Below are 23,303 nucleotides of genomic sequence, written 5' to 3' on the forward strand. Positions count from 1 at the left end.
CAAATCCAGTCCCGTGAAGGAACGCGGCATCCGGGCTCCCTCCTCTTCCCCAAACCCCGGGCTCCGGACCCCAGACCCCTCCTGTGCGAGCGTGGACACCGAGCCTTTGTCTCCGAGGGCCGGCAGTCCGGGTCTGCTCCCCTCCCCGTCCCGGGCGCGGGGGGTCTCTCCTGGCCTTGGGACAGCCGCCACCTGTGGTTCACTCCGTGCGCGGGGATGCGGGCATCTGCGCCCCTGCGATCCCCGGCAGACTCCTGGCCGGGGCCTCTGGACTCTGGCGAGATCACAGGGAGCCATGTTGTCACGGGAGTCCATCGGAGCCCACCCGCTCCACGCCCCCACCCTCGAAACCACACTTGGGGTTTCACAGCGGAGGTCATATGGGTTCTCTGCACTTCCGCTGCCCCCGCCGCCCTTGGACTCGGAGCCCAGGTCTGCAGCCCCCAACTCCTGCGGACTCAGCTCCCGGCCCCCCAAGTCCTCCTCCTCTCCTGAGCGATCCAAGCGTCCGAACCCCCACTCTCTGCCAGTCCCCAGAGAGACTGCATCTCCCCCCAAAGCAAAACCCCCTACCCGGCCCGTCGCGGCCGGCCCCCTCCCCGCGGCCGCCGGGCCCGCCCCCGCCCGGCCCCTCCCACTTTTCCCAAACAAAGCTCCCGGCAACTTTCTCTCCGGCCGCGCCCCGCCCGCCGCGGCTCCCCAGCCCCAGGCCGGGAGGTAGGACGGCGCCGGCGGGAGCCGGGGACCCCACTCCGGGGTGTGTGAGTTGGGGTGGGGAGAGGGGCGTGATGAGGCGAGGCGCGCGTCTGCGGGACCCCATCCGCCTCGCTCGCCGCGCTCTTGGCGCGGGAGGGGGGGCCCGAGTTTGCGCTGCAGCGTGGCTGTAACTTGGGCCGGAGTTGGGGGGTCGGGGGGCCGGGGCGAGCGTGGGGCCCCGCGGGGCGTGAGTGTCCAGGGCGGGGTCAGTTTGGAGGGAGCCGGATCCGGGGCGTGTGTCTGAGCAGGTTGGTGTGCGCTCTGCTCCTTCCTCGTGCGGACAGGAAGGGCCCCCGGGGTGCCCGGGGGAGGGCCTCAGGGCCATCTAGGTCCCCCTCTCGCCTGCTGGGAAATCTGGGGCTTGGGGCGGGAAATCAGAGGGACATTTCTTACCCCGCTCCTCCGTCCCTTTGTCTGGCCACACGGGGGAGGAGGGCTGGGCTGGGATTTTGGCCTACGGGGGTCCTGAACGCCGCAGCGCCACCAGGTTCGGCCTGGGGTCTTTGTCTGCCTGGGCCCGGGGTCCAGGGTCCCAGGGAGGAGGGGTCTGGGGTCCTGGACTCTGAGGTCCTGGGAAAGCTGTGGAAGACCTGGGAGCCTCCAGGGAGGCGGGATTTCACTGTGTTGGAAAAAGTTTTCCCTGTTCCCGGCCTCCGGAAAGTCACTGGGAACTTGCGCTGGACCGGAGCCCACGGCGCAGGGAGAGGGCGGGGCCGGGGGCCGGAGGGGAGGCGCCCTGGCCGGCCGGCCCCTCCTCTGATGGGGGTTGTGGGAAGCTGGGGGAGGGGACGCCTGGGCCCTTTGTTCTGGCTCTCCCGATGGCCGGGCGCCCCTGCCCCCCCAGCCTGTGGGTCGCCGGATCCCCCAGCCCATAGGTCCTTTGTGGCTGTGGCCTCAGCTGCGGCCCTGGGTCTCTGTCCCTCTCCCTCTGGGTGTCTGTCCCTCGCTGGGTCTCTACTGTGCCCCCTCCCCCCGCATGCGTCCCCCCTCTCCGTGGGCCTGTCCCCCCCTGTCCAGATCGCTCCCTCAGCCCCTCCTCCTGGAGCAGCTGCTGCTTACATCCCAGCACCTGTTCTCGGGTGGGAACTTCCCCCCACACCCTCCTTGCCTGTGTGCAGCCCCTTAGTCCTGTTTAAACTGAATCAGTAATCCGTATCAGAGCTTCAGCCCTCGGGGGCTGCCGGCTGCACTCTGGGCTACTCAAGACTTGCTCACAATCCTAGTGCTTCCGGAAACTCAGAGAACACCCTTGCCCTCCACGCTTTCCTCCAGGACCCAGAAGTTCTAGGCCCCAGGCTCCTGCTCCCCTGCTCCCTGGGGTCCCCCAGCCCCCTCCTCCCAGCCCTCCCAGCTGGGAGCCCCTCCGGGTGGACCGAGGCTAGCTGGCTGAGATCTGTGTTCCTGCAGGCCCAGATGGGGGAACCCCGGGCTGGGGCCCCCCTGGACAATGGCAGCAGCTGGACAGGCAGTGAGGAAGGCAGCGAGGAGGGCGCCGGGGGCAGCGAGGGGGCTGGAGGAGACGGGGGCCCGGATGCAGAAGGCGTCTGGAGTCCAGACATCGAGCAGAGCTTCCAGGAGGCCCTGGCCATCTATCCGCCGTGCGGCCGCCGGAAGATCATCCTGTCGGACGAAGGCAAGATGTACGGTGAGTCCGCCCCGGGGCTGCTCGCAGGACGCTGGCCAGCCTTTGGGGAGCCCTGAGCGGTCGGCATGAAAACAGACAGGATCCTCACGCTGAGGAGGAAGCACACAGGTTCAGAGCGTTGCCCGAGGTCTCGGGGCTAGTGTGCGGGACGAGTGTGATTCGTGCCCAGGCTGGCTGGCTCCCGTGGAGCCCTGGGCACCTGCAGCCCCGCCTGCCGCACCCTCTGGGTGCTGCTTCCGCTGTCTTTCTCCCAGTGTGTCCTTCCTGTCGGAGGTTCTGCCCAAGCTCTAACTCTGCGCCGCCTTTCGCTCTCCAGGTCGGAATGAACTGATTGCCCGCTACATCAAATTGAGGACGGGGAAGACCCGAACCCGCAAACAGGTCTCAGGAGGGACACGGCGGCGTCTTCGTATGGGCGGGTTCAGGTTCAAGGGCTTGAACCTTGTTCGTGGGCTTCTGCCTGTATTTGGTCATCTGTTACTCCTGGCTACCTGTGCCTACTTGGGTATAGTTTTCCTAGCCATCATGTTGGAAGCAGAGAGGCAGCTTGCAAGACCAAAAGCGCCCATGGGGAGGGTGGGAAATGGAAGGGGTCTGATTTGCCGTGTCTGGGACAGATCAGGGGTGCCAGCAAGGTCCTGGAAAGAACAGGCTTTTACTCCCTAGACAGCAACTTTGTTCTGTGTGTCCGCCTGTGATGTTCCAGCAGCAACGTGGGGCCCCTAGAGGGAGGGCAGGGGTCGGGCAGCTGTGGCCTGAATCTGCTTCTCTGCCAACTCCCCCAGGTCTCTAGTCACATCCAGGTTTTGGCCAGAAGGAAGTCAAGAGAAATTCAGTCCAAGTTAAAGGTAAGGACCACAGCAGACACCCTAAGAGGAGACAGAGACCCAGAGAGAAGGGACAGAGACCCAGAGAGAGAGAGGACAGAGACCCAGAGAGAGGGGGGGACAGAGACCCAGAGAGAGGGGACAGAGACCCAGAGAGAGAGGGGACAGAGACCCAGAGAGAGAGGACAGAGACCCAGAGAGAGGGGACAGAGACCCAGAGAGAGAGGGGACAGAGACCCAGAGAGAGGGGACAGAGACCCAGAGAGAGGGGACAGAGACCCAGAGAGAGAGGGGACAGAGACCCAGAGAGAGGGGACAGAGACCCAGAGAGAAGGGACAGAGACCCAGAGAGAGGGGGACAGACCCAGAGAGAGAGGGGACAGAGACCCAGAGAGAGAGGACAGAGACCCAGAGAGAGGGGACAGAGACCCAGAGAGAAGGGACAGAGACCCAGAGAGGGGGGACAGAGACCCAGAGAGAGAGGGGACAGAGACCCAGAGAGAGAGGGGACAGAGACCCAGAGAGAGAGGACAGAGACCCAGAGAGAGGGGGGACAGAGACCCAGAGAGAGAGAGGGGACAGAGACCCAGAGAGAGAGAAGGGACAGAGACCCACAGAGAGGGGACAGAGACCCAGAGAGAGAGAGGGGACAGAGACCCAGAGAGAGAGAAGGGACAGAGACCCACAGAGAGGGGACAGAGACCCAGAGAGAGGGGGGACAGAGACCCAGAGAGAGAGGACAGAGACCCAGAGAGAGAGGGGACAGAGACCCAGAGAGAGAGGGGACAGAGACCCAGAGAGAGAGAAGGGACAGAGACCCAGAGAGAGAGGGGACAGAGACCCAGAGAGAAGGGACAGAGACCCAGAGAGAGAGGGGACAGAGACCCAGAGAGAGGGGACAGAGACCCAGAGAGAGAGGGGACAGAGACCCAGAGAGAGAGGGGACAGAGACCCAGAGAGAGGGGACAGAGACCCAGAGAGAGAGAGGACAGAGACCCAGAGAGAGAGGACAGAGACCCAGAGAGAGGGGACAGAGACCCAGAGAGAGAGGGGACAGAGACCCAGAGAGAGGGGACAGAGACCCAGAGAGAAGGGACAGAGACCCAGAGAGAGAGGACAGAGACCCAGAGAGAGGGGGACAGACCCAGAGAGAGAGGGGACAGAGACCCAGAGAGAGGGGACAGAGACCCAGAGAGAGGGGGGACAGAGACCCAGAGAGGGGGGACAGAGACCCAGAGAGAGAGGGGACAGAGACCCAGAGAGAGAGGGGACAGAGACCCAGAGAGAGAGGACAGAGACCCAGAGAGAGGGGGGACAGAGACCCAGAGAGAGAGAGGGGACAGAGACCCAGAGAGAGAGAAGGGACAGAGACCCACAGAGAGGGGACAGAGACCCAGAGAGAAAGGGGACAGAGACCCAGAGAGAGAGGGGACAGAGACCCAGAGAGAGGACAGAGACCAGAGGCAGGGAGACGGAGACCCGGAACGTGGAGGCAGAGTCGGAGGTGTTGGGACAGACTCCTGGGTCGGGGGGGGACAGAGGCCCGGACGGGGAGTCACCGAGGGATGCAGCCGGGCAGGGGGCACACACACACCTGCGGGTCCCTGGAGGGACAGGGAGAGACCCTGGGCAGAGGGGTCTGTGGGGAGGGGGACGGGGCTCTAGCTCAGGACTGGAGAGGAGTGGGGCTCCCAGAGTGGTCCGCGCCCTTCCTGGTGGTCTCGGTCTTTATCCCCCTGGTACCATGAGGAGCTGCTCCTGGCGCACGCGACCCTGCCAGCCCTTGTTGTGCCCAGAAACCTTCATTTCCTGTCCGAGATGGCGGCGGCCGTGTTCTTTCCTTGGCGGGAGGCTCTGGGCTTCTACCCCGGGGTGTCAGTCTCTCCTGCCAGTCACTTCCTGTGCTTTTGCGTACCAGGAGGCTTCCCTTCCTTCCTTGCAGCCTGAGAAACTTCGCCCTCTACTCCCCGGGGGGCCTCACGTCCTCATTTCCTGTCGCCTGGGCATCCAGACACCTCTGCTTCTCTATGCTTTCCAGGGGTGCCCCCCCAGTCCCGTACCCAGGCTTTGCTCACCCTTTGGCCCCGTGGGGGTGGGGGGGGCCGCGGGATGGCAGGTGCAGGCCTTGCTTCCTAAGTCGTGTTTTCTTTCCTCCTTCGGCGCCTTCCCCACCCCCACGGGCAGGCCCTGAATGTGGTAAGTCCCCCTGCCCATCCCTCCACCCACTCGCACCCCAGACACCTGTCCACTCCGTGCGAGGCGGCCAGGAGGGACAGAGGGCTGCACCGTGAGGGAGTTCAGCCCCGCCCCCAGCCCCTCGCCTGGACCCCTGCCCCCCCCCGCCCTCGCCCCGCCTTTGCTGTGCCGCCCGGCACCCCCATTCACACAGGCGTTCCACTTTTCCTCCAGGACCAGGTTTCCAAGGACAAAGCTTTCCAGACGATGGCCACCATGTCCTCGGCCCAGCTCATCTCAGCCCCTTCCCTGCAGGCCAAACTCGGCCCCACCGGTCCTCAGGTGGCTTGGGCTGGGGATCGTGGGGCTCAGGGCTGGAGGGAGGGGCTGCAGCTGCCACGAGGGGGCGGACTGACCCCTCCCGTCCCTACCCTCCTTGTCTCTTCCTAGACCTCGGAGCTTTTCCAGTTTTGGTCAGGGGGCTCTGGGCCCCCCTGGAACCTTCCAGAGTAAGTACTTGGCGTCCGGGCTCGGGATGTGTCCCCCACGTTGTACTCCAGCTGCCTTTTGAACACGGATTCCTGGATTTGAATGCCAGCTCCGCCCTGCCCTTGGCCGCTCAGGGGACTTTGGGTGGACGGCTTCCACGTTCGGAGCCCCGGTTCCCCATCTCTCCAGTGGGGTAGGAGTCAGGGCTCCCGCACACAGCGTTGTTAGAGTGAAAGAGTGATGAGAATCTGACCTTAGGAAGTGCTTAGGGCTAGGGCTGAGGGGCAGGGCAGCAAGAGAGCAGGGGAGAGGGGGAGGGGGAGGGCAGCCAGGGCCTGTTGAGCCAGGAAGGAGGGAGGTGGCTAGCGTGGCTTCTGGGGTCTGGCTGGCCCTCGGGACCTTCCCGAGATGTGCAGCCTGGGAGTACAGAGGGTTTGGGGATGGAATGGGCTCTGCATGGGACTTGAGGAGTGGGAGGGGCCTGGAGGATGTCCAAGGGGATGATGGCCTCCCAGTGGGTCGGTTTGGGCCCCAGAGGCTCCTGGGAGGGGGGAGGGGAGCCCCAGAGGCTCATGGGAAGGTTCATTGTCATCCCATGGAGCTAGGTCCGAAGGAAGACAGTCAGTCCCAGAGGTACACAGGAGCGGCCCCTCAACCCCGAGAGCATGCTTCCAGCTCCGTAGAGTGCAAATGGGCCCAGAGGCTCTTGGGAACATGCAGGCTGGGCGTTGGCGGGGCAGCATGGCGGCAGGCTGGGGCGGCATGGGTGCTGCCAGGGGGAGAAAGTTCACTGGGAGCCGCCGCTGGGTGGAGACCCCCCAGGAAAGCACCAGAACAAACCCCGGGGGGCTGAGAGCGCCTCGGGTTTGCAGGGGCAGGAGCTGAGCTGAAGGGGGCGTGGCTCGGCAGGTGCCCCACCGAGCCCAGGCGCCCCGTTTTCCTGGAGCTGGAGTGAAATGGGGGAGACGGGTGTTTGTTAAGTCGCCCGCCATGTGCACACGGCTCTGACGAACAGGTTCTGGGGTGGGGTTTTCTCCGAGGAGGGAGCGATGAAGGTGGAGCAGGGCTTAGCCAGGTGCTGAAGGGGGATGCGTACACGTCAGGTGGGTGCGTCAGGCGGTGGAGACAGCGCTTGCAAAGGAAGGTTTGGGGCGTTCCAGGAAGCCGGAGGAGGTCGGTGTGAGGCACGCGGCCGGGTGGGCGTCGCTGGAGCCCTCCCGGGCACCTGCTGCTCTGTTCAGGTTGGGGCTCCTGCCGATGAGACAGGTGGAGTCTCTGTCTCCGTGCAGTGTCTTTGAGGAGGGGAGGAGACAGGTAATAGACATGTAAACAACTAGATAAGAATGGAGAAGAAACACCTGTGAAAAGTATTGAGTCCTGTTTGAAAATGTTTGAGCTAGCGACGCAGGACAGAGAGCGCGCCTCTCCACTGGCTCATTCCCCGGCTGCCTTCAGTGACTGCGGCTGAGGGTCTCAGTCCTGTGCTGCCTCCCAGGGTCTGCACTGGCAGGGAGTCAGGAGCCAGGGCTGGCCCTGAGGCAGGCTCTCTGAGGTGGGGCGTGGGCTCTGAACCGCCAGGCCAAGTGCCCGCCCCGTGCTGTTTTACTTGTTGTTCTTAAAAAAGTATACTTATCTGAAAAGTAGAGCCACAGAGAGGCACAGTGGGAGCTTGCACCTGCTGGTTCACTCCCCAAATGCCTGCAACAGCCCGGGCTGGGCCGAGCCACAGCCAAGAGCCAGGAGCTCCATCGGGGTCTCCCACGCGGGTGGCAGGTTGGTAGGGACTCAGCCTCTGGAGCCGTATGCGTCTCCCAGGGTGCGCGTTAGCAGGGGGCTGGCTTGGAGAGGGGGCGGGGCTTGGTCGAGGCCCCTCTGTGTGGGGAGTGTGGGGCCCATCCTTGTGAGTGCTTTCAGAGGAGTCAGGCCGGGCCTGTCCGAGTGGGTGGGGGTCCTAACACAAGAGGTCATGTCCCAGGGCCGAGTACTGGCGTTTAGACTCCAAGATCGGGGTGACAGGGACCAGGGCGGGGCCTCCAGGGGTCAGGGTCTGAAGGTACCTGTTGACCTTTGACCTTCTGACCTTGAAGTCACCACCAGCTCCTGGGCTGCCTGTGGACCTCTAGAATCCTATCCCCTGCTGTAGCCGCTGCTGTCTGTTTAAATTAAAATGAAGTCAAAGGCCAGGCTAATCCTCCGCCTTGCGGCGCTGGCACACCGGGTTCTAGTCCCGGTCAGGGCGCCGGATTCTGTCCCGGTTGCCCCTCTTCCAGGCCAGCTCTCTGCTGTGGCCAGGGAGTGCAGTGGAGGATGGCCCAAGTGCTTGGGCCCTGCACCCCATGGGAGACCAGGAGAAGCATCTGGCTCCTGCCATTGGATCAGCGCAGTGTGCCTGCCGCGGCGGCCATTGGAGGGTGAACCAAGGGCAAAGGAAGACCTTTCTCTCTATCTCTCTCTTTCACTGTCCACTCTGCCTGTCAAAAAAAAAAAAAAAAAATGAAGTCAAATGAAAAATTCAGTTCCTCAGACACAGGAGCCACTCTAGTGCCTAGAAGGTTCCACGGCCTCCGCAACGTGACCTTTGACCTGATGGCCCATCTCCCGGGCACAGGACATCTTGCTTGCCTGGTCTTTCTGCCTCTTCCTGCCCCAGAGTCCGCATCCCCTGGGACTGCTCCCCCCGCCCCCTGGGTGTGAAAGGTTGTGGGGGCCAGCTGAGCCCTGTACGCCTCCCTTTCCTCATTGGTCGAATGAGAGGAGCAAGGTCTGCGCCCGCTCCCGGCGGCTGTGTCGGGCCCGCCATCGCTGGTGGCTGGTGCAGGTCGCCCCTCCCCGTCTGGCTGAGCCCCGGCTGCCCTTCCTCCCGCAGCGTGAAGCCGTTCTCACAGCCGCCATTCTCCTTGTCACTGACGCCGCCGGCTGCGGATCTCCCAGGTGAGCGCCTGCCCTCCACTCCTCCCCGCCTCCCCCAGCTGCTTTCCGTCAGTCTCCCATGAAGCAGGGGACACGGTCTTGCTGAGGCCCAGCTCTGAGGCAGGGGGTCGGTGCAGTGGAAGGCAAAGGGCAAGTGAAGAGCCTGGCCCTGGGTTTGCATCCCGCTGCTCCCCAACTTAGCAGGTTCTGGGGCGGCCTATGAGTCCAGGTCATTTCAGCCACAGGGGATAGACGTCCAGACCATTGCTAGCTGGAGCGAAAGAGGAAGAGGAGGAGGTGAAGCGGAAACAGCAGCAGACAGAAAAGAGCTTGCTGGTTCAAGTCACTGCTAGTATGGAATTCTGGCTTCAGGCATGGCTGGATCCAGGAGCACAAAGGGACTTGCTCTGATCAGCTTCCCTCTGTGATGGCTTCGTTGCCAGGCAGGCTATGCCTACCTGGCTGCCATGACGGGTTCCAGAATTCCACGCCGATGTGATCCTGACAAGCCATTGCTGAAAGAGGGAGCCCCTAGCCCCCTCAGAGTCCACAGATTCATCAGCTGGGAGTCCTTTGGGCTACAAGTAACAGAGAACCCAAGCTGAGGCTTCAAGGATTGCAAATTAGCAAACAGCTGCTCCCACACTGGCTCGGCCCCTCAGCCACGGCAGGACTGGCCTCTCCCCGGTTCCCTCGGCCTCTGTCTTCCGGTTCCACGATGGCTGCCCTGACTCGTAGGCGTCCGTCCTGAGCAGGACTTGGCCGAGGCCAACGGCTTCCTCCTCCCAAAGTTCTGTCTTTTTCATTCAGGACGGAACTCCTTCCCAGAAGCCCCCCAGCAGATTTCCCCTAACGTCTCATTGGCCAGGACTGTGTCACATGGCCACCTCTAGCTGCAAGGGAGGCGGGGAAAGTGAGTATTTAGCTCTTTCAGCTTCTACGTGGAGGCAGGCCAGAGAGAACGCTGCTTGGTGTAGTCAATGAGTGTTAGCAATTTTGGGTCTTTATTCTCTCTCTCTCCCCAGGGTACGAGCCCCCTCAAGCCCTCTCGCCCCTGCCCCCGCCTGCCCCATCACCCCCGGCGTGGCAGGCTCGAGCCCTGGGCACTGCCCGGTTGCAGCTGGTGGAATTCTCAGCCTTCGTGGAGCCGCCCGATGCAGTGGACTCTGTGAGTGAGCTTTTGGGATAAATCACTGGTCTTTGGGTTCCTACGCTGGTCACTCTTCGTGATGCCTACTGGGGACCTAGAAAAGCAGTTTTGGTTTCTGGGCTCAACGTCTCCTGGCTAGGATGGAGACAGGGTGGGTTGACTGTTAGAAGACACAAGTCCCAGCTCCCAGGGACTGAACACCATAGAAGATTCTCGGGACCTGCTGCTGGATTCTTGTGTCTGGTGGGCAGATGGAGGAAGGGCCGAGGGTCTAGAGCGTGCAGGAGGTTTCATTCTGTTTGCTCATCTCCCATTGGCCAGAACTTAACCGTGTGGTCAGACCTAACTGCAAAGCAGCCTGGGAAGTGTAGTTAAGTGCTAGGTAAAGGAAGTGGGGCTTGTGGACACAGCAGGCTCTGCCCTGCCACGTAGACATCAATCAGAACAGTCGCTGCGAATGGTGATCCTGGTAAAACCCGTATCGGAGGCAGGCATTTGGCACAGCAGTTGTCACCGCTCGGGACCCACACCAGCGTGTCTGGGTTCGCATCCTGGGTCCTCAGCCTCCTCCTGATGGCATACAGGGAGGCAGTGGATGGCGCCTCAAGTGCTTGGGTCCCTGCCCCCCACGTGGGAAACCTGGATTGAGTTGGGGGCTTCTGGCTGCAGCCTGGCCCGGCCCTGGCTAACATGCATGTTTGGGGCATGAACCAAGAGCAGACGGAAGCTCGCTGTATCTCCCTGCCTTTCACATAACATGAGAAGCAAGCAAGCAAACAAGCAAGCAAACCCCAGATCAGGTCAGGTTAAGACCCTCCCCCCCATCACTCTTGGACAAAAGCCGAAGCCCCTACCCACGGAGTCTTGCGTGTGCCGCCCTCGCTCTCACTCTGCGCCCACCACACTGGCCTCCCTGCTTTTGCCCAAGTGCACGGGCCCACTCCTGCTCAGGGTCTTTGCACCTGCCGCGCCTCCTGCCTGGGGACGTGCTCCCCAGATAGCCCTCCCTGTGACTCAGTCTCTCCACTCATTAGGCCTTTACTCAGTCATCTCAAACCACCTGATGGAAAACACCAGCTGCCACCACTTTTGATCCCCTCGTCATATTTTCTTGTGAGTTTTTTTTTTTTTTTTTTGCTACCTTGCATCCATCCTTGAAATTCACATTTTCATTGGGTTTATTTTAAACATTAAAAAAGAGACTTATGTATTTCCTTGGAAGGCAGAGTGACACAGAGAGAGGGAGAGAGACAGCTTCCATCCCCTGGTTCATTCCCCACAGCTGGGCCAGGTCAAAGCCAGGAGCCGGGAGCTCCATCCGGTCTCCCACGTGGGTGGCAGAGACCCCAGCGCTAGGGCCATCATCTGATGCCTTCCCAGGCTCATCTGCATGAAGCAAGACTGGAAGCAGAGTGGCTGGGACTCAAACCAGCACTCCAGCATGGGATGTCAGCATAGCAAGCAGTGGCCTACCCCACAATGGTGGTGGTGTTTTCATTTATTTATTTATTATTATTATTATTATTTTTTGACAGGCAGAGTGGACAGTGAGAGAGAGAGACAGAGAGAAAGGTCTTCCCTTGCCGCTGGTTCACCCTCCAATGGCCGCCACGGCCAGTGCGCTGCAGCCGGCGCACCGCGCTGATCTGATGGCAGGAGCCAGGTGCTTTTCCTGGTCTCCCATAGGGTGCAGGGCCCAAGCACCTGGGCCCTCCTCCACTGCACTCCCGGGCCACAGCAGAGAGCTGGCCTGGAAGAGGGGCAACCGGGACAGAATCCGGCGCCCCGACCGGGACTAGAACCCGGTGTGCCGGCGCCGCTAGGCGGAGGATTAGCCTAGTGAGCCGCGCCACCGGCCTTCATTTATTTATTTTTTAAAGATTCATTTATTTATTTGAAAGTCAGAGTTACACACAGAGAGAGAGAGAGAGAGAGAGAGAGAGAGAGAGAGGTCTTCCATCCGCTGGTTCACTCCCCAAATGGCTGCAACGGCCGGAGCTGCGCCGATCCGAAGCCAGGAGCCAGGAGCTTCTTCCGGGTCTCCCATGCGGGTGCAGGGGCCCAAGGACTTGGGCCATCTTCTACTGCTTTCCCAGGCCATAGCAGAGATCTGGATAGGAAATGGAGCAGGAGCTGGCACTGTGGTGCAGCGGGTTAATGCCCTGGCCTGAAGCACCAGCATCCCATATGGGTGCTGGTTCGAGTCCTGGCTGCTGCTCTTCTGATCCAGCTCTCTGCTATGGCCTGGGAAAGCAGTAGAAGACGGCCCAAGTCCTTGGGCCCCTGCACCCACGTGAGAGACCCCAAAGAAGCTGCTGGCTCCTGGTTTTGGATAGGCGCAGCTCCAGCCGTTGCAGCCAATTGAGGAGTGAACCAGGGGATGGAAGACCTCTCTCTCTCTGCCTCTCCACTCTCTGTGTAACTTTGACTTTCAAATAAATAATAAATAAATCTTTTTTTTTTTTTTTTGACAGGCAGAGTGGACAGTGAGAGAGAGAGAGACAGAGAGAAAGGTCTTCCTTTTGCCGTTGGTTCACCCTCCAATGGCCGCAGCGGCCGGCGTGCTGCGGCCGGCGCACCGCGCTGATCCGATGGCAGGAGCCAGGAGCCAGGTGCTTCTCCTGGTCTCCCATGGGGTGCAGGGCCTAAGCACTTGGGCCATCCTCCACTGCACTCCCAGGCCACAGCAGAGAGCTGGCCTGGAAGAGGGGCAACCAGGACAGAATCCGGCGCCCCAACCGGGATTAGAACCCAGTGTGCCGGCACCGCTAGGTGGAGGATTAGCCTAGTGAGCCGCGGCGCCGGCCCTAAATAAATCTTAAAAAAAAAAAAAAAAAAAAAAAAAAAGGGAAGTGGAGCAGCCAGGACTTGAACTGGCGCTTCAGGCCAGGGCGTTAACCTGCTGTGCCACAGCGCCGCCCTGGTGGTGTTTTTTTGAAATGTTTTGTGTCTGCCGGTAGACTGTGAACTCCATTAAGTTAGCACTTGTGGCTCTGGAGTCCAGAGCGGTCCCTGTGCACTTAGGCCTCCCTGTAGGTGTCTGTGGAAAATGAGGGTACCCTGGGGTGGGGCACTCACGTTTCCATGGGGAGTGAGTGAGGCTTTCCTGAGATGCAGTGTTAGAGTTGGGCTTTGAGGTTTACATAGGAGTTTTCTTGTGCAGAATTGGAGGTTCTAGGTATAGAGAGGGAGACAGAATGGAGTTTCCAGCGAAACAAATAGTAGAATGCGATGTGGGAACCATTGAGGCTGCAGATAAGTGGGCAGGTGATGGTCCTGGGGAGGCAGGCGTTGCCAAGCTGAGTGGAGGGTTCCAGACCTTCTCCTAGGGATGCTGGGAAGCCATGGGAAAGGTGGTATGAAGAGGTCCCATCTGACTGTGACCAAGGAGGGCTTCCTGGAAGAGGCAGCTTTGGATGAACTTGGCCCTGGAAATAGAGAGTGGATTTTTATTGGAGGAGAAGATGGGAAAGATGGGAAGGGGGTTGAGATTACGAAAGACATCAAGACCAGAAGAGTGGGGACACACGGGGGTCTTGTATGTGACTTCCCATTTGTCCTCCCGTCCGTCCGTCCGTCCATCCGACAGGCCAGGTGCCCTGTGAGGGAGGAACGGGAGAGGAGTGGTTGGAGGCTGGGAAGCTGGGGACAGGGCTGGGGCGGGGGACAGAGGATGAGGCCTGTGGGGGTCAGGGCCCAGCCCCCCCCCCCCCGCTCCTCACTCGTGGGCGCCCCTCCCAGTACCAGAGGCACCTGTTTGTGCACATCAGCCAGCACTGCCCCAGCCCCGGAGCGCCCCCCCTGGAGAGCGTGGACGTCCGACAGATCTACGACAAATTCCCCGAGAAGAAGGGCGGCCTGCGGGAGCTGTATGACCGCGGGCCCCCCCACGCCTTTTTCCTGGTCAAGTTCTGGGTGAGTTCATGGCGGCCCCGCGGAGGCCTCTGGGAGACGGTCCGTGCTCCCGGCTCTGAGCGTCAGCCCTGGGGAAGTCAGGCCCCTAGGGCATGGTGCGGACACAGGGACCAAAGCCAAGAGCTGGCAGTGCCGAGAACTCCACCCTCGTTTCCCAAGTCGATGGCTGGGATCCAACTGCTCGAACGTCACCTGCTGCCTCCTGCATTAGCAGGAGCTGGAATTGGAGGAGCTGGAACTCGAACCCAAGCCCTCCAGTGTGGGCTGCAGTTCAAGCGCCCACCTCCCTCCAGGTCCTACTTCAGCTGATCGGTTGGGCATCCAGTCCCGGGACTGCCCGTATGGGCCAGGGCTCTTGAGTGAATGTTCAGGGGGTGTTAACTCTGGCAGGAAAGGGATTCGGTGTGGAGAGGGAAGGCTGCTGCGGGCTTGGGCTCCACTGGCCTTGCTGGGCGCGTAGCCATCCTGGTTATGCCCTGGTTTGCTGGCGTGTGAAGTGGAGGCCCAACACAGCTCTGGGGCTGTGCCGCTGAGGTCTTGGGTGAGGTTAGGACGTAAGACAGGTCCCGGAAGCCCCACTTCCGAAGAAGGGGCACGTGGGAGCTCCCAATGGGGCCTTGGGTTTTGCCTGGCTTCGCAAGGCCTTGTGGCCAGGCTGACGGATGGGATTAGGTCTCTGGAGAGTGGCCTGGCGGAGTCTCAGCAGCTTGAGTTTGGAAGAGGCAGCAGGTGCTCCTCCCAAGGCGGCTGAGCCCAAGGCGTGATGCAGGCCTGGGCGCCATGATGATGCGCCACCAGGGCGATGGGCCTCTGAGGATGCGGGAGGGGCCAGGGAGTGTGTTCTGGAGAAAGACCCGGCTCCCCAGGGTGCCCTCAGGCCTCGTAGCTGGGCAGCAGCCGCCTCTGTTATTAGTAGCCGGGGTCCTGATGGGCCTTGACCCAATGCTAAGCAGTGACTGTCTCCTTAGTAACCAGCCCTGGGAAGGGGCTGCACTCTTTTAATTTTTTTTTTTTTTTTTTTAAGATTTCTTTATTTGCAAGACAGGGAAAGAGAGAGAGAGAGACAGACAGACAGGCCTTCCATCCACTGGTTCACTCCCCAGATGGCCACAATGGCCAGAGCTGCACCAATCTGAAGCCAGGAGCCAGGAGCTTCTTCCAGGTCTCCCATGCAGGTGCAGGGGCCCAGGGACTTGGGCCATCTTCTACTGCTTACCCAGGCCACAGCAGAGAGCTGGATCGGAACTGGAGCAGCCGGGACTTGAACCGGTGCCCCATGGGATGCGGCACTGCAGGCGGCCCCGGGGCTGTGCTCTTGGACTGGGGGGCTTCAAGTGAACAAAGTTGAATTACAGACCCCTTTGGTGGAGGCCACTGGGGAGGGGGCCTGGCCTGTTTGCAGGACCCAGACTTCTCCAGTGCTGGCGAGAGGGTGGGTGAGCTAGAAAGCAGCCCACGGAGAGGCGGGGCCTTGGGAAGCCCCGGAAGAGGTGACCGGGGGAGCCGAGCATGGGGTTGGGACCCCACTGTTTATGAGGGACGTTCCTTCCGAGCGCCTCCTTATTGCCCAGGCGGACCTGAACTGGGGCCCAAGTGGTGAGGATGTGGGGGCCGGCGGCGGCGGCACCGGCGGCGGCAGCAGCAGCAGCGGTGGCTTCTACGGCGTGAGCAGCCAGTACGAGAGCCTGGAGCACATGACCCTCACCTGTTCCTCCAAGGTCTGCTCCTTCGGCAAGCAAGTGGTGGAGAAGGTTGAGGTGAGGCTGGAGGGGCGGAGCTCAGGGTGGGTGGCTGCCTGCCACTCTGGGCTGCAGGAAGGGACCAGGAGCCGTGGCGGCTGGGGCGCTGCGTGGGTGGGGGACGTCTTGGAGGGATCTTTGGGGGTCAGAGTTCAGAGGTCAGGGAGGGTTCGGAGCATCCATCTGAGGGTTCCTGAGTTGGATGTCCCAGGGTTCAAGACCCCTACCTCTGGTCACTGTGGGTGGGGTGACGGAGGGGGTGGCAGTGGGAGCGAGTGTGGCATCCGAGAGGCCCGGGGATGGAGCCCGGTCCCTGGGGCGACCCGAGTGTCTCTCAGCCACTGTCCTCCCCGGTTCAGACAGAGCGGGCCCAGCTGGAGGACGGGAGGTTCGTGTACCGCCTGCTGCGCTCCCCCATGTGTGAGTACCTGGTGAATTTTCTGCACAAGCTGCGGCAGCTGCCCGAGCGGTACATGATGAACAGTGTCCTGGAAAACTTCACCATCCTGCAGGTGACGCGCCGGGGCCGGGCCCAGGACAGACCCCCGCCCCGGGGTGGGGTGCCCAGCACTCTCCCGCCAGGGGATCCGTGACGTGCAGAACCCCTCAAGGCAGACCCTCAGCCTCCCAGGGACCTGACCTCAGCTCAGGGGACACGATCTGGTGGGAGCCCCTTTAACTCGGGGGGTGAGGAAGAGGCCCCCTGGGAAAAGACCCCTTTTACTGCAGATGTGGTGCAGATGGCCCCTGTCGGCCCTGTCCCACCGTCTGATGTGAGGCCCCTCACTGTCCGCCCGCAGCTTAGGGGTCAGCCCTACTGCCCAGGGCGGCTGCCCCCTTGGGGTCCGTGGCGGGGTGAGGATCCCTCCTCGGGGAGCTGGGCGGGCACCGTGGGTCCTCCCTGCCTCCTCAGTGTGGGCCTCTTGCAGGTGGTGACCAACAGAGACACCCAGGAGCTGCTTTTGTGTACCGCCTACGTCTTCGAGGTCTCCACCAGTGAGCGCGGGGCCCAGCACCACATTTACCGCTTGGTCAGGGACTGAAGAGGGTAGCCCTGGAACAAGCTCCTCCCAAGACGGCCTCCCAGCTCTCCCCACGCTTCCTGTCTGTGACGAAAAGGGGCTGAGCCACCCAGGCTGTCCCCTAATACCGGCCCCCCCCCCAAAAAAAAACCTGGGTGGTGAGCTGAAGGGGCTGGGGCTGTTTGGACCGCGCGGGGTGAGTCTGGAAGGACCGATGACTCCGGGAAGTCGGGTTTGGGGACGGGAGTGAGACAACCCCCAGGTACTGGCCTCGGCCCCTCCCCCACCCCACTCCAAGATCTGCGCTGTCACAAACTGAAGATCGACCCCACTCTGCGGGAGCCAGAGCCAGGTGGGCCCTAGAAATATTTTTTTTTAATATAACAAGATATTTATAAGTGAGTGTTAGGGTCACGACGTATCTCAGCTGGGCACGCAGTGGGGTGGGGTTTTCCGATGTCACCCTCCCCTTCTCAGCCGTGGGCGGGGCTGTGCTGCCTTCCCCACGCCCCCGAGGTGTGTGTTGGTTCGTGTTCTGACAAGAGGATAAAGCTATTTTACCAAAACGCAGGGGGATTTATTTGAAGCTTGGGTAAAAAATAGTCTTGTGAGAAGCCGACGAGATGACGCAAAGAAATGGAGGGGGCAGGAAGCCCCTGGTCCCGCGGGAGACGCGATAGCGGTGCGGGGGCGACACCTGGGCCCCAAGGGCATTGAGGCTGACAGCCTGGGGGGCACTGGGGCTGGGGAAGAGCTCAGGACACTTGAAAGGGCCGGGGCGGGGCTCGGGGGAGGGCGGGGCCTGGAGGCCTGGGGCGAGCCAGCCTGTTGTACACGTGGTCCAGGTTTCGGCACAGGAAAATGGACAGCGTCATGAAGCCGAGCTACAGAGAGGAGACACGATGAGAGACAGGGAAGGCGTGCTGGGGGCAGAAGGGCAGCTTGCAGCGCTGGAGGACGGCAGTGGGGTGCAGGGGGTACACCCTGCAGTTAACGGGGGGGGGGCAGCCCGAGAAGCAGTCAGGTGGGAGCAAGCAAGCCCCGGGTGCTTTATTCTGTCTCCCTCTCCGCCTCGGCCTCCACCTCCACTTCTACGCCAGTCTCTGGTTGCTCCTCCTCTTGATCCCAAAGCGGCCAGGGCCCCAGGGCCATAGGAAGCTTGCCCTGCGGGGCCCTGTCCCCCCAGCTGGGGCGGGCACCAGCCATGCCCCAGCCTCCCCACGGGCTGCCAACACGCCTGCCGCTGCCGCTGAGCGCGCCACAGCGCCCGCCGCCACCGCCATCGCCATCCGCGCTCAGGCCGAGCCCGGGGCTCAAACCATCGGCGCCGGGTCCTTGGGGCTCGGGTCCCCGGCGGAGCGCCCTGCGCTGCAGCTTCAGGCTCAGCGTCATCACACTCACCTGCCGGGAAAAGGAGGGAAATTGCAGCCAATAGCAGCAGGCGTCCCTTGCGTACTGCCAATCAGAGCTCAGGGAAACTAGACCCGCCCCTCCGGGCGGGCGTGAAGGCGCCGCCCCACCCCGCCCTCCGCCGCGCATGCGTCCTTCCGGGGCGGCGCCTTTGAGGGACTGTGGGGGGCTGATTGCAGGTCGGGGCGGGGTCCGGGTCACCTCGAGTAGACCGACGGCCAGGCAAATGCCCACGATGGAAATGAGGTTGTTGTGCAGCCACTTCTGTAGGCTCTGCGCGCAACCCTGGTGGGTAGGAAAGGGTTAAAGGTGGGATTCTTTCTGCGCTTGCCCCCCCCTCCCCCCGAGCCCGAGCCCGAGCCCGAGCCCGAGCCCGAGCCCGAGCCCGAGCCCAGCGTTCTGGTCAGCCAAGCCCGTAGCCGCCATTCAGGCTCCCATCCTAACTGACAGGGTTCTCTTGGTCTCCTGGCCTCCGGCAAGCTCCTCCCTCCCTGGACGTCAGCGTTCTGGGCCCCGCCCACCTCAGGCCCCGCCCCCGGTCTTCCCCGCAGCCTCTCTCTGCTCTTGGTTAGGCCCCGCCCCTCCGGCCTCGCCCACCTAAGCCCCGCCCCCAGGCTTCCCCGCAGCGTCGCTGCTCTTGGTTAGGCCCCGCCCCGCGCAGGCCCCACCCACCGAGGCCCCGCCCCCGGTCTTCCCCGCAGCGTCGCTGCTCTCGGTTAGGCCCCGCCCCGCGCAGGCCCCACCCACCGAGGCCCCGCCCCCAGGCTTCCCCGCAGCCCCGCCGCGGCCCTGTCCCGCACCTCCCGGTAGATGTAGCCGTTCGCCTGCACCACGCAGAGGTCCGTGTTGTGCCTGGGCCGTGACCGCGGCCCGAGCCGGCCGAGCTGCGGGAAGAAGACCTTGTCGAGGGCTGCGGAGTCGTTGGTGGCCGACGAGTTGTAGCAGGAGCAGGGCACCCGGTGGGCCTCTGACTCGTTGCCTCTCAGGACCCCGAACCAATCCTGCGGGGAATGCCAGCCGCAGCAGCGCAGCTGGCAGGGGGTGCGGGTCAGAGGGGCCGGGGCGGGGGCTGGGAGAGACACGCGTCCCGGCGGGGACCTGGCGCGGGGCGGACGGGTGACGGGAGCGTCCAGGGCCGACGCCGTGGGAACCCGGGGCATGCCAGGGTCCTGCTGCTGAAAACCCCACCACGCAGGCTCAGAGGGCGGACTCCCGCCAGGGTCTGGGTCTGGGGCCCCGCAGGTGACAGCACGCAGGGTCCGGGTGGCTGGGGCCACTCCAGAGCCCGCGAGCCAGCGAGGCAGGGCGGGGGGCGGGCGCTGGAGGCTCGGGCACCTGGAACTGCACGTAGTCCCAGCTCTCCTCGGCCGCGGTCTCCTCCGGGTCGGCGCGGTAGTTCCGGATGGTGTCCAGCACGACGTCCTGCACCTTCCGCTCCAGCTGAGAGGCTGCGAGTGAGGCCGGGCCGGCTGCGGGCCCCGGGCTGCCCCTTCCCGCTGCATGGCTTGTCCCTGTTGCTCAGTCTCCCTGCCACTTCTCTTCCTCGGCGTGCCCTCTCCCACTCGCCCTCCCCCCGCTCCTCCCGTGTTTCCCTTTGGAGCTCGCTCTCTCTCTCTCTCTCTCTCTCTCTCTCTCTCTCCTTGTCTCTGCCTTTTTCTGATTCTGTGTACGTCTTCCTCTGGGGATGGCAGCTCCTACCTTCGCCTTTGCTTTGGTCTCCACCCACCACCCCACAAACCCCACCGCCCCCACCCCGGGAGAGGTGCAGGGGTGGGTGGGGCGAGCTCACCCGGACCCGCTGGGTGGAGATGAGAATTCCCAGGGTGATCTGCGTGGCGAACAGGAGCAGCAACATCCCAAAATACTGGGGGGGGGGGGACAGAATGGGGAGGTCAGGCTGACCCCACGCAAGCCGCTTCTTGGAGGAGGAAAAGGGGGGGTCAGGAGTGACCTGGAGGTGGGCTCTCACCAGGCCCAGAAGACAGCGCAGCTCCTTGAGGGCCCCCACGCAGCCCAGGAGGGCGAGGCCCATGGTGAGGATGCCCGAGATGGCCAGGACCTTGGACCAGATCTGCAGAGGCACGAAGGACAAGCCTGGCGGAGGGGAGAGCAGTGACTGTGGGCCCTCGTGCAGAGGGCCATCAGCAACCCGTCCCCCCACGCAGGTACCACCCGCGTGGGAGCAGTACCTGGGGGCTCCTGGTGCCTCTTCCTCCGGCTCTGCCTCTCTGGGACTCTGTCCTAGCTCCACCCCAAGTCCCTGGGCTTCGTTCCCCTCTCTCTGTCCATCTCTGTCCTCCAGCTGCTCTGCAGCCCCGTCTCGTCCTGTGATCGCAGCCCAGTCCCTTACAGCTCCCTGATGCCCCTTCCCTGGGCTTGTTTGGGGGCGCGCGTAGGAACACAGCCCGGGCCCCAGCACAGGGCCGACCGTATTCAACACCAACGGCTCCCTAGTTACTTTCCCGTCACCGTCATTCATGCTATTTCTGCTCTTCTCTCCCTTGCCTGTGGGACGCCCACCACGGTTCTTCCCCTCTCTGAACCTCTGGACGGGGGAAGGCTCGGGGGAGGATCCCGCATGACCCACGCAGGAAGTGCTGGAGGAGGAACGCCGCCGTGATGGTGGGTGTGCGCAACCCCGTTTGCCATAGGAGGGGCAGGGAGCCAGTGCCAGCGGGGCTTGCAAACTTGCTCTGGGAGCTGGGCACTGCGGACCTCCCGGGGACAAGGGAGACCCCAGGGGATGGCTTGGGAGGATGGGGTCTGGGTCCATGGCTGCCCTCCCCGACTGCCCCAGCCCCCCTCACCCACAAAGGACACGAAGCTGGTCTTGTCGATGAGTATCCAGATACCGAAGCAGAAAATGAGGCTGCCTAGGACCTGGGGAGAGGAGGGGGGAGTGGGTGGGTGGGCAGGGGGGAGGGTTCTGAGGTCCCGGGGCTGCAGCAGGGGCCAGGCCGGGCTGGGCAGAGGCAACTCACAAAGAAGAAGAGGTTGAAGACGAAGAGGAAGTATTTGATGAGGCTGAGGCAGCTCTCCTGGGCCGACATGTTCTCCTGGAGGGGTGAGTGACCAGCTCGAGGGGCCAGACAGAAGCGGTGTCGGCGAGCGGGGGACAGGCAGAAAGACGGCGGCGGCGGGGGGGGTGCAGAGAGAGAGAGAGAGAGGTGGGGTGGCGGAGAGAAAGGAAGACACAGAGAAAGAGGAAGTGCCGAGGCCGCGGCCCCACCCCCTCTCGCTGCTCACGAGAGACGACCGTCCTCTCCCCCTCACCTGCCCAGACCAGCACCTGAGGGGCCTTGGAATTGCTGGGCACCAGGGCCACGGGCGGAAGTCCCTCCTCCCAGGTCTCCATGGCTCAGGCCGGGCTTTCACAGGGTCCTGAGCTGCTTGCGCGTGCCCCTGGGCCCTGAGAGCCCAGGGCAGGCCCTGGCCAGCAGCTGACCTCACAGACACTCTGACCTCACGGCCTGCATTCAGCTCTGCCCCCCTGTGCCCCTTTCCCTGCCCTGGGTCCTTGTCGGCCTCCTCCCCACCTCCTTCCTCGCTTTCTCTGGGTTTTCTCTCTGGGCCCTGTCCTCCCCCCACCCCCACCCCCATCTCTGGAGTCTGCATCCTGTTGTAGCTCACGGTGCCCCCATGTGCTGGGGGGCAGGGGCCGGGCACTTTCGGGAAGTGAAAGTGGTGCAGGCCAGAGGTGGGAAGGTCCCTGACAGGGGGGCATCGGGGCGGTGCCAAGGCAGCCAGCGGAAAGCAAGCCTTGGGCCGTGCTTCCTGCCTCTAGTGGGGCCAGGAGGCGGCCCCAGAGCAGCCAGGATTGAGCCTGGGGCCTCGCCCGCCAGCTCTGGATTTAGGGTGCTCGATAGCACTGCAGTCTCACCCGATGTCCCTATAAGCCCCCTTCCCCACCCTGGCCAAGTCCCAGGTCCCTCACAGAATTCCGGCTTGAAGGGTTTTCTGATCACACTTTACCTGGAACTTGGGGCACCTGGCTCTGAGCCAGGCCCCCTTCTCTCTTCTGAGAAATCCCATCTCCTATTTTCTTTCTTCTTCTATTTTTTCTTTTTAAGATTTATTTATTTGAAAGGTAGATACAGAGATCCTCCATCCACTGGTTCCACTCTCCAAATGGCCATAACGGCCGGGGCTGGGCCAGGCCAAAGCCAGGAGCCCGGAGCTTCTTCTGGGTCACCCATGTAAGTGCAGGGCCCAAGCACTCGGGCCATCTTCTGCTGCCCTCCCAGGCTCATTAGCAGGAAGCTGGATGGGAAGTGGAGCAGCCGGGACTCAAACCGGCGCCCATAAGGGATGCCGGCACCGCAGGCAGCAGCGGCTTTACTCGCCACGCGGCAGCACTGGCCCAGCAGCTTAACCTACACCACAGCGCCAGCCCCTCATCTCCTGTGTTCTGACTGTCTCCCGAGCTCCAGGCAGCAGACGTGCCCTGGGACCCCCGCCCTCACCACATAGAACACAGAGCACAGGGTCTCCCCCAGATACCCCCCTTCACCTGGTTCCCCATGTAGACAGCCCCACCTGCCAGTGCTGCCCTGGTCCCGTTTCCCACACAGTCTGCCAGTTCCTGAGCTGCTCCACCCCTCTGTCCACTTGGTTCAGGGCTCCTGCTGGCCTGCCTGGACCTGACCCAGGCTCCTCCCTGGCCATTAGTCTCTCCCTTACAGTCTGTCCCCCGCACGGATCCAGAGGGTCCAAGTCTCAGTTTGGACATAGACTCACTGTACTCTGGTCCCTCAACTCCTACTTCTAAGCCATCACTAACCCCACCGTGTCCTATCAGTAAAAACACTGCAAATCCATCTTCATTTCTCCAAGGCCACCCTCCAAATCCAGACCCTCATTTCCCACAAATATAATTACACTGTGTTTAGTGGCACACACACCCCACCCAAAGCTCTATGTCCTAAGACCCAGAACTGGTGAAAGTGATCTTGTTTGGAAAAGACAGGCCCCCCCTTTAAAATATATTTTAGGGGGCCAGCTCTGTGGCACAGTAGGCTAAGCTTCTGCCTGCGGCACCAGCATCCCATATGGGCACTGATTCCTGTCCTGGCTGCTCCTCTTCCACCTCTCTGCTGTGGCCTGGGAAAGAAGTAGAAGATGGCCCCGGTCCTTGGGCCCTGGCACCTGCGTGGGAGACCCGGAAGAAGCTCCTGGCTCCTGGCTTTGGATCAGCACAGCTCTGGCCATTGCAGCCTATTGGGGAGTGAACCAGCGGATGGAAGAACCCTCTCATTCTGCCTCTCC

At 62.5% G+C, this 23,303-nt stretch overlaps 2 protein-coding genes across 22 annotated transcripts; one reads left to right on the forward strand and one right to left on the reverse strand.

The window, feature by feature from the left end:
- Positions 1–570: 570 nt before the first annotated feature.
- TEAD2 (TEA domain transcription factor 2) lies at positions 571–17,194 on the forward strand. 10 transcript variants are annotated; one of them, XM_051840724.3, is made up of 13 exons: positions 571–717; positions 2,164–2,401; positions 2,718–2,782; positions 3,187–3,249; positions 5,413–5,424; positions 5,638–5,745; positions 5,854–5,912; positions 8,759–8,823; positions 9,828–9,970; positions 13,694–13,867; positions 15,439–15,624; positions 15,966–16,118; positions 16,536–17,194. In XM_051840724.3, the coding sequence occupies exons 2-13, from the start codon at positions 2,170–2,172 to the stop codon at positions 16,647–16,649; spliced, it is 1,374 nt and encodes a 457-aa protein (XP_051696684.1). In that variant the 5' UTR covers positions 571–717; positions 2,164–2,169; the 3' UTR covers positions 16,650–17,194. The 10 variants fall into 10 exon arrangements, with proteins under 10 accessions (XP_051696684.1, XP_069919192.1, XP_051696683.1 ...); XM_051840723.3 differs by having other exon boundaries at positions 647–757; XM_089318955.1 differs by lacking the exon at positions 5,413–5,424 and adding an exon at positions 9,613–9,715 and having other exon boundaries at positions 678–717.
- CD37 (CD37 molecule) lies at positions 16,963–21,530 on the reverse strand. Of its 12 annotated transcripts, XM_051840728.3 has the most exons (9): positions 21,328–21,529; positions 21,020–21,094; positions 20,846–20,918; positions 20,008–20,132; positions 19,828–19,902; positions 19,374–19,478; positions 18,839–19,069; positions 18,240–18,323; positions 17,546–18,029 (listed from the first exon to the last, which is right to left on the reverse strand). In XM_051840728.3, exons 1-9 carry the CDS (start codon positions 21,391–21,393, stop codon positions 17,679–17,681), a joined length of 1,185 nt encoding a protein of 394 aa, XP_051696688.1. In that variant the 5' UTR covers positions 21,394–21,529; the 3' UTR covers positions 17,546–17,678. The 12 variants fall into 12 exon arrangements, with proteins under 12 accessions (XP_089175084.1, XP_089175083.1, XP_069919195.2 ...); XM_070063094.2 differs by lacking the exons at positions 17,546–18,029; positions 21,328–21,529 and adding an exon at positions 17,184–17,512 and having other exon boundaries at positions 20,850–20,918; positions 21,020–21,173; XM_089318962.1 differs by lacking the exons at positions 17,546–18,029; positions 21,328–21,529 and adding an exon at positions 17,184–17,512 and having other exon boundaries at positions 18,839–18,922; positions 21,020–21,173.
- Positions 21,531–23,303: the final 1,773 nt, after the last annotated feature.

The sequence above is a fragment of the Oryctolagus cuniculus genome, chromosome 18, assembly GCF_051225735.1.
Source record: "Oryctolagus cuniculus isolate XC-2025 breed Fujian yellow rabbit chromosome 18, ASM5122573v1, whole genome shotgun sequence".
In the NCBI taxonomy this organism is placed as follows: domain Eukaryota; kingdom Metazoa; phylum Chordata; class Mammalia; order Lagomorpha; family Leporidae; genus Oryctolagus; species Oryctolagus cuniculus.